This window comes from Tupaia chinensis, unplaced genomic scaffold (genome assembly GCF_000334495.1).
Source record: "Tupaia chinensis unplaced genomic scaffold, TupChi_1.0 Scaffold000074_1, whole genome shotgun sequence".
Classification (NCBI taxonomy): domain Eukaryota; kingdom Metazoa; phylum Chordata; class Mammalia; order Scandentia; family Tupaiidae; genus Tupaia; species Tupaia belangeri.
The window spans coordinates 1,410,815-1,420,346 of NW_006159534.1; the positions used below are offsets into that span (position 1 = coordinate 1,410,815).

Below are 9,532 nucleotides of genomic sequence, written 5' to 3' on the forward strand. Positions count from 1 at the left end.
CGTCTGGCTACTGTGGGCCAGGCATCGTGGTTATATACACTCTGGTGGGTTGTAAACGGTGGGCCCTGATTGGTTGTTAACGGTGGGCCCTGATTGGTTGTTAACGGTGGGTTATGATTGGTTACTTTTGGACCAATCATGAGGTACAGGATATGCAAATTTGAGGGATTCTAGTAGTCAATCAGAGCAAGATTTCGAAGGTCAGGTTTTTAGAAGGGAACCAATCATGGTAACTGTTTGCTCTCTGAGAAACCTCGGCAGACTCGCTGGTGCGCAGCCTCCCACACCTAAGCAGGTGAAAAATAAGTATAGTCTTAGGATGGAGAGAGGTAGAAAGGGGAGCAGGAAATTCTGGACGTAAGCTCTGCTCAAATAGCTGACCCTTGAAACTGTGCATGCTTGGGACAGACACAGAACAATCTCTGTTCTATTAAGGCCGAAAGAACTGAAGGCATTTCAGCTATTGTGTACCAGATGGTAGGCGATTTTAGGTTTAAGTTCAGCTGAACTAATTCCTTGCTAAAACAAAGTAAAAAGCAATACGTGGTTTTTTTTTTTTTTTTTGCAATAGTAGGTTTTTTTTTTTTTTTTTTTTTGAAAAAGTATAGCAGTTGTCTCTAACAGCATATCTATCGTGATGCCAAGGATACAAGCTAAAATTACTAGATATATTAAAAAGCAAAATGTGACCTTCCAAAAACTCTAAAATAAATAAAGCAGGCCAACAAGTAATGTGGTGGTTGGGGCTCTGAACTCCCAGATAGCCGACCATCTGGCTTGCTTTCCCACTTTCCCTCTCTAACTCTCTCTGGTGAGTGTGCATGTCCCATAGCAAATTAAAAAATAATACTAATAAATTAAAATAATTCTTTAAAAAGGTCCCTGCTAGTTTTTAAACAAAATACTTTTTAAAATAAAGCAATAAGTTAATTAATTAATTTAAAATTAAAACAAGATGTTTACACTAATAGCTACTAGATCTGGCTGAGAGAAGATGCTGGGACCAGCAGTTAGCATAATGGCTATGTCGATGAACTCCCATGTAGCCTATCGCGGTTCAAGTCCCAGACCTGGCGGCTTAAACTCATGCCGGGCACTTGTGCGTGCATGCCCAAGATCCCAAGAGGAGAATGGAGAAGGGATTGCGGCATGGCCATCCCCCCTGGGGGTTGATTTCTCACTTTCTCTCTCTCTGTCTTTCTGACGAACATACGTACCCTATAGCAAAACAAACAAACAAACAAACAAACAAAAAACCTCTCTAAAAAGAAGATGCTTAAATGGAGAGCTATTTCACACTTAGGGGTGAAAACTCAATATTGTTATTAATCTATAAATTCAATATACTCCCCATCATAGTTTCTATAGGCTATTTGTAGATATTAATGCATATTTGAAGGCATAAATCTAAACTCTAAACTAAGGAAAAAATTAATATAACTAAAATTGTGTTGAGGGTGGAAAGGAAATAAAAAGAGTAGGAATAGAAAGACATCAATTTTTCATTGATAATGGCTGGGAATCAGTAAAGCAGAAAATCTAACAAAGGAGTTAGGACAAAACATATCAGACGTATCAACAAATTAAGTCAATTCACCTGTTAAACATTATCAGGATCACAAAGCAAAACTCAGCTGTGTTTCATGTACTGATGTGGAATTCTCTATTAACTGAAAAAAGATGTATATGTATAGGTAATCATACCATATTGAAGCTTATTCAAATTTTAATAATTTCTGGAAAGTTGCACAAGAAGCTAGCAATAATGATTTTGTTCAGAGAAGTGACTGTGGGATGGGATTAGGCTGTAGATTTCATTTTTTGCTATATACTTTCTTGAACATTTTGGAATAATTTTTTCCAAAAGTTTTTTTTTTTTTTCTCTTAGGAAGTGTGTGTTCACTGGAGAAAGATAGACACAGTGAGAGGGAAAGTTAGAAGTCACCCCTAGTGGGATGGCCATAATGCAATCCCTTTTCTTCCATTCTCCTTCTGGAATCTTGGGTACAGACACACATGCGCCCGGTGTGAATTTCAAGCCACTAGATCAGGGACTTGAACCATGGTCGGCCATGTGGGAGACCAGCAGCATAACCTCTATGCCATCTATTGGTCTCAGTAACCTATATATTTTTTAAAATCCTTCTTGGGATCAGCAGACTGCATAACGGTTACATTGCTGGACTTTCACAGAGTTGACCGCGGTTTGAATCTTGGACCTGGCAACTTAAAACTCACGCTGGGCACTTGTGTGTGCATGCCCAAATCCCAAGAGGATAATGCAGGAGAAGGGATTATTGCATGGCCATATCCTCCCGGGGGGTGATTTCTCACTTTCTGTCTCTCTATCTCTCTGAAGAACACACATACCCTATGGCAAAAAAAAAAAAAAAAATCTCTTAATCCTTCTCAACCTACTCCTGTGTTCAGTTCCATCACATAATCACATGAGGTAGACATCTACCTAGCTAGTGAAGTGAAGGAAACCATTAAAGAGACTAATGAACATAAGAGGAAAAGAGGCCCCGTCACACTTTTACCCACTGCATGTATAGTTCTGTGATGCTGAAGCCACACGGGAGGCCTAGTTTGGATGCTCTGGTTAACCTGAACACTCCAGATGTGCCCATATGTGCCTGTGATCCTGTCTGGTTAGAAGGCTGGGAGAGGAGAATCATGGTGTGGTGAGGCCCTATCAAGGATTCCTTTCTTTCATGAAGAAAAAAAAAGGAAGAAACTTAAAAGAGAAAACAAAAAAAAAAAGCAAAAGAAGCTTTTTTTGTAACATACAAAGAAGCAAGTAGAGATATTATGATTTACCACCAACCCAACTCTGTCCTTTTCAATTTCTTCTCTCTTGGGTTACTTACGAGTGCCTATACATTTGATATTATTGACCTTTTTGAACCATGATTTCATTAGTGCTCCCTACTTTTTCAGTGTTCTGTTATGGGTGAAGTTGTAAAGAGTTGAGTTGGGCCTGGGAGCATCATGTGACAAGCAGGTATACACTGCAGCAGTGCCACCCTTGTCAGGGGTCAGTCCTTGTACAGTATATGCCTTCTGTGTTCCTGTTGGTCTTTCCCAGGGTGATTAAGTCAGAAGCAAGGCTTTATTTCCTATTAAAACCTGGTCAGAGGAAGAGAGCATTAATTCTTAGCTCTACTGCTCTAGCTTGCTTCAGGAGATGAAAGCTTAATTGTTGAGCATTTGAACAATTTAATGGTAGATCTTCCTGGCAAGGGCAAATTTACCAGTTCACAGTGCAGTTTACACCAAAACAATTTAAATATCTTTATTTGGTGTGACTTTTCTCCTTTTCTAAGGCAAGAAAATCAAACCATATACTATAGGATATACATGGACAGATTCCTGCTTATTTATTCCAACTTCTAGGTGAAGTAATGAAATCAAAAACAAAATAGAAGGAAACATTTTAAACAGTAATCCCTTCTGCATATTGAAAGTGGTAGTGAATAGGCTCTCTCTGAAAATAGGTAAATATCAATAATTTTATTGTAATTTGATGCATTCCCCTTTTTTTCTGTACTGTAGACTTTTGCTTTACAATCAGATATCGTTAAAAATGAGAGCTAAAAGGGGCTGGTAGATGGAGTGGTGGTTAAGGGCGCTGGACCCCCTCACCCCCACACATGGCCAACCGTGGTTTGAGTCCTAGACCTGGCAGCTTGTTTTTCTCACTTTCCCTCGCATTCTCTGTCACTCTGTCCTTCTCTGGTCAAATTAAAAACAAATAAATAAAGTTAAATAAAATAATTATTTCAAAATAAAATGAAAAGAAAAAATGAGACTAAAAAAGCCCCCAAATGTTCACTTTGGCTTTCCGCGTGGTCTAAAAGGAAGTTAACATTGGTTTAGAAGTTTCATGGTGAGGGATAGTTGGTCTCTTGGTTTGTGTTGTGTGGAAGCAAGCCTTTCCTGTAATACTTGCATTCATTGAGCCCTAAACATTTAGTTTGGCTAAGTCCAAATTAAAGCATTGCCTAAGAGAATCTGCATACGTCATATTTCTCTTATCTAACGTTGTTTCATGTTGTTTCTATTTTTTTATGACAGGTAACTTTTAAAGAGCAACTTTCACCAAAAAAATTGGGCTTTTTAAATGTGATAGAACTTGTTGGAGCTCTTAGTGACATTCTCCATGTTGAGTTCCGGGAAGGAGAACAAGACTTACTAGTGTTTGATGCCGATACGAGATCTGTTCTATCTGGTGAGTTGAACCACAGTTTGATACCAACCTCAATTTTAATTGTGTTTGTAAGGACAGGGAAAAAGAAAGCATTACTTATGTAAGAGTGTTATAACCATGCCAACTAAACAGATCACATCTTAGCCATGAAATAATTTGTGTACCCTGACCTCCATTCTGGTGGTATTTGTTGTAATAGGGTTAACCCGTATCATTTATTGATAAAAACCAAACCAGGTATGGTGACATGCATGTGTAGTCCCAGCTACCGGGAAACTGAGTCAGGAGGATCTATAGTTTGAGGCCAACTTGGGCATCATAGTGAGACTGTCTTTTAAAAAAAAAAGAAAAAAAAACCCTAAATTTCTAAATCTGTTTTCTTCAGAGGCCATACTTTTGGATAATTCTGAAGGAAATTGACTTTCTGAAATGGTGGTCTGATAGTTCAGTAGTTCTCAACTCTGTGCATCAAACACCTTTAAAAAGACAGAAATGGAGATTCTGAATAACATTTTAGAAATAGATTCAGAATAACTATGTACTGGGAACCAGCACTTCTAATTTTTTAAATAAACTTTTTATTTGGGGAAAAATTTTAAGTTTACATCAGAGTTGCAAGTTATAAAGAAAAGTCGTAGTGCACAGTTCTCACATACCCTTCATCCAGTTTTCCTTGATACTAACAATGTCTGACATCACCATGATACATTTGTCAAAACTAAGAAATTAACTTTGTTACATTACTATTAACTAAGCTCCAGATTTCATTCTGACTTTACCAGTCTTTCCTAAGAACATCTTTTTTTCTGTTTTTATATCTACTCCAGGATACTACATTGCATTTAGGGCACTTGCATTTTTTCCTTTGAAATTGTTAAGATAACGATAGCTTTATATACCAATATGAAAAATAATACAGAGAAGTGCTGTGCACCCTACGCTCAGTTTCCCCCAATGGTAACATCTTGTGAAACTATAGTATAACATGATTCTTGTATTTTTATAAGCTTCTATAAGCGATTATGCTGGACATCTGTTTTTTCCCAAATTATAAATACCTTAATTGATTTTTCTGATTATTAAAGTAATTCATGTTCATTCTAAAAATATCCAAACAGGACAGAGAAGTAGAAAATAGAAAGTAAACATTCCTTATCCTCCCTCAAAATAATGATTTTAGGATTCTTTTTTTTTTTTCTTTCTTTTTTTGGAGAGGTTTTTGCTATAGGGCACGTATGCTCGCCAGAAAGACAGAGAGAGACAGAGAGACAGAAAGCAAGAAATCACCCCCCAGGGGGGATGGCCACACCGCAATCCCTTCTCCCTTTGCCTCTCGGGATCTTGGGCATGCACGCACACACACCTGGCGTGAGTTTAAGCTGCCGGGTCCGGGACTCGAACCGCGGTTGACTCCGTGGGAGTCCAGCGACATAGCCATTATGCTAACTGCTGGTCCCAGGTTTTAAGATTTTTATATAGCCTTCTAGGCCTCTTTCAGTGTACATGGTTAGCACAGCTAGATTTTTTTTAATGACAAAAGCAGCATACACTTTTAAATAATTTCAAAAATGCGAAGGTAACTGGATTGATAGTTTCAGTGTGTGTGTTTCTGACCTCTTTTATATAGTATAGTTAGTTATTACATATATACTTTTTCTTACACCAAACAGTATTTTGTAAATATCATGTAAGTCCTTGTTTTTTGTTTGTTTGTTTGTTTTTATAGAGAAAATAAGTACAAGAGGTGGAGAGAGAACGTGGGAGGGAAAAAGAGAGAAAGGTAGGGTTTTGGTTTTCCTTAAATATTTATTTATTTAATTTTATTTGTTATTTTTATTTTTTAATTTGACCAGAGAGAGACAGAAAGGGGAAAAAGGAAAGTGAGAAAGCAAGCTGCCAAGTCCAGGGTCTAGCCATGTCATGATTTTGGCTTTCCAGACTCTCTGTTGCTAGGACAACACACACCACTGTGCCCAACTGGTTCATGTTGGACCAGACCTCCTGGGTAGCCTCAGCCGCCACAGGAGGATCCTCTCCATTGTGCCACCTGGGCTGGGGCCATTGCTGCTTTTCATGCTTAATGTATTGTAGATGATTTTCCATATTAGTATGTATAAACAACATTTATTTCATTTTTAGCTCATATAATGCTTTTATGTAACTATATTATAATTCATTTAATCAGTCCCCTACTGATGTACATTTAGATTATTTCCATTTTTCACTGTTATAAAAATAGTGATAAATCTTTTGGTACCGACATGTTTGTGTATGAGTGTATTTCTTTAGGAACCACTGTATACTTACCTTGGGTCTCTTTTAATGTGCTGACCTCTCGTTGTCATTATGTATGTGTGGATTTGAACAAAGTATGTGATTGATTTGAAAATTCCCTAAGAATTAAGGTATCCCACCAACTCCATAGCCTAGTGGTTAAGGTGGTTTCCTTAAGTTTAATATTCGAGTTTCCAGGTTATTTTGAGGCATTATTTTGAGGTGGTCAAGGCAGCTAGATCCCTAGCCTACAGTTTAAGCACTAGACCTAACAGCTTGAGAAGCACTGGGCACATGCATGTGCATGTCCAGAATCCTGAAAGGAGGGAGAGATGGAGGAGAAGGGGTTGTGGCATGACCGTGTCCCACTGGGGAGTGCTTTCTCCTTTCTCTCGTTCTCTGGTGAACACACATGTCCTCTAGCCAAGGTAAAAAAAAGACGTAAGTTATCGTATATGAAATATTAAGTAGTCATCTACATTGTACATTCAGAACCAAAAGCGTTTATTAATTAATTTAAATAAAAAATAAACTGAAAGTAGGATGTTGAAAAATAAAACCTTTCACCAAAGTTTAAGAATCCTTACCAGATCACGTGCTCAAATAATTGAGGATTTGTTTCCATCTATTGTAGAACTTCACTTTCCATCTCTCCACACTGAAAGGTCTGCAAGGACAGGCTTGTTTCTCTTGTTTAGCTCTTTGCCCAGTGCCTGGTGCATAGAAGGTGCTTAGTAACAGTTAGTTGCATGATTATTGGTTTAATATGCAGAGGCTGCTGTATTGGCCATTTCAGGTAGAACTGTTTTATCAATCACAAATTCATGTTTAGTTCAATCAGCTAAGAAGATAGAAGCCAAAGCTTGTATCTCCAGTCCTCCTAGAAATTCACTATCTACTGCCGCTGTCAAGGAAACTACATGGGATTTTCCTTTGAAAAACCATAGAGAGCCAGAACAGAAGGTTTACAAGAAGCCTAATCTGGTGGTAAAGCCTTTACAGCTGGTAAGTGAGATTTAAAGACTTTGTATACTGGAGATCCAGCATTATGGAAAGTTAATGAACAGATACTTTAAATCAAAATTGTTCTAGAAAAGCTTTATTTCTAGATAACACCATTTCTTGGAAAAGACTAGATCTTTGGTCCAAAGTCACCTTGCATAGCATCTCTTCTAGTTTTCAATCTGGATTACTAGTGATTTTTTCCCTCAAGTTTCATTTTAAAGGTTCCAGATTATTTTGAAATTTGAGTTTTCTCATTATGTTATCACTGAGTTTCTACATATGTATTTCTTTTTCTTTTTCTTTCTCTTTGGAGAGGTTTTTTTTTTTTTTATAGAGTACGTGTGCTCGCCAGAGAGACAGAGAGATGGAAAGTGAGAGATCACCTCCCATGAGGGATGACCATGCCACAATCCCTTCTCCTCCATTCTCCTCTCAGGCACACACGCACGCGCACCTGGCCTGAGTTTAAGCCACCTGGTCTGGAACTCGAACTATAGTCGACTGCATGGGAGTCCAGCAACATAGCCATTACGCCATCTGCTGGTCCTTCTATGCATGTATTCAACATGTAGGGGGTTTGGAGGAAAGAGATGAGGAGCTTTGTTGTGACTGTGTAGCTCAGGAACTGCTGTAGTACCCATTCCTCAATTACTGGGTGCTCTTATTAATATTTTCCTCCTACTGCATCATTGCACATAATTTTCCCATTTTTTTTTTTTATTTTATTATCATCATAATCTTCTTTCTATTACACTAGATTACATATAACTTTACATTGACTTCCATTGCTTTTTCAAAATGGGATGCCATGCATGTCAGTCAATACAGAGATATCAATCTCCCCGCTTTATCATTCAATATCTTTTCCATGCTTTTCCCAATAATTGTTATTATTATTTTTTTTAAACAATCAATCACTATTTCTCATTTTTGCTTATTAAAAAGACTTCACCCATCATGAAATACTTTCCAGACCGGTTCAGTTGAGAATACTATACATGTCATCATCAACAGGTAATAAACCATATCTATTTCTCATTAACATCCTGCCTCTCTATTGTTCACTGCTGTCTTTATCCTCTTCTCTCTCCTTTTTTTTTTATACTTTGTTTTTTATTATAAATTTTTTTTTCTCATCACAACACACATATGAATTTTCCATCCAAAATACACTGTGCATTGGCTCAATCAAGCACATCAACATATATGTTCTCAGCAAATGATTTCCCAATTTTTGTGTCCTGCATACCTTGCCTTTTGTTTTGCCATCCTAGATTCCCCCTCCCCACCCTCTGCCATGTCCCGTCATCCTCCTCCATTGTCCCTAACATTCATGATTGCCCTCAATGCCTTCCGCCCCCCCCCATTCAATTGTTCTACCAATGAACTCAATTTGTCTAAATATATCCACTAGCTAGCACAGCTGACATATCCTTACACATGTATCCAAATCTGATCCTAGGCATAAACCCCAGGGAGTAGAATGAACATACTATAAAGTAGTCCCCAGTTGTGTCCATACACCTCTCTTCAGTCATCAAATGTGCATTTTTTTTCCTCCTTCTTATTATTATTTTTTTTTATATTAAATTATATTGCCTAACACTCATTCCCTGAGTATCATCACAACACACCAAGTGTAGTTTCCCATCTAGGATAAACTGCATAGTGTCTCAATCAAGCATGTCGTCACCAATACTGTTCCATTTCTACTTTCATACATATAAATATGTTTTTTATCCTATGTTTGACCCTCAGCCCTTTCCCCCTCTCCCAATTACTCTATCTCTTCTATGGACAGCTATCCTCCAGAGGGGTCATTGAAAATGCGATACCTGCGAGTAGAGGGAGAGGGGCCAGGAGTCCAAAGTTTTTAACAATAGGGAAAATAGATTCCATTCAAGGTTGGATCAAGTGTGGGTCTCGTGCAGTTCCGCAACTGTAGGTGAGTCTCCATGGAATACAGTCTCCGGAAGGCAGTTCTGGCAAGCAGAGTTGACCATCAGTTGATGCGGCACAGCAGCCATCTTGTGGTTAGCAGGA

At 38.1% G+C, this 9,532-nt stretch overlaps 1 protein-coding gene across 3 annotated transcripts in view; it reads left to right on the plus strand.

Moving 5' to 3' along the window:
• Positions 1 to 9,532, plus strand: part of TDRD5 (tudor domain containing 5) — a 100,257-nt gene that overhangs the window by 41,566 nt on the left and 49,159 nt on the right. For all 3 annotated transcript variants that reach the window (XM_027768074.1, XM_027768078.1, XM_027768079.1), the window contains exons 7-8: positions 4,078 to 4,231; positions 7,317 to 7,489. In XM_027768074.1, coding sequence (XP_027623875.1) covers positions 4,078 to 4,231; positions 7,317 to 7,489 — 327 coding nt within the window. The remainder of the gene's footprint in view (positions 1 to 4,077; positions 4,232 to 7,316; positions 7,490 to 9,532) is intronic.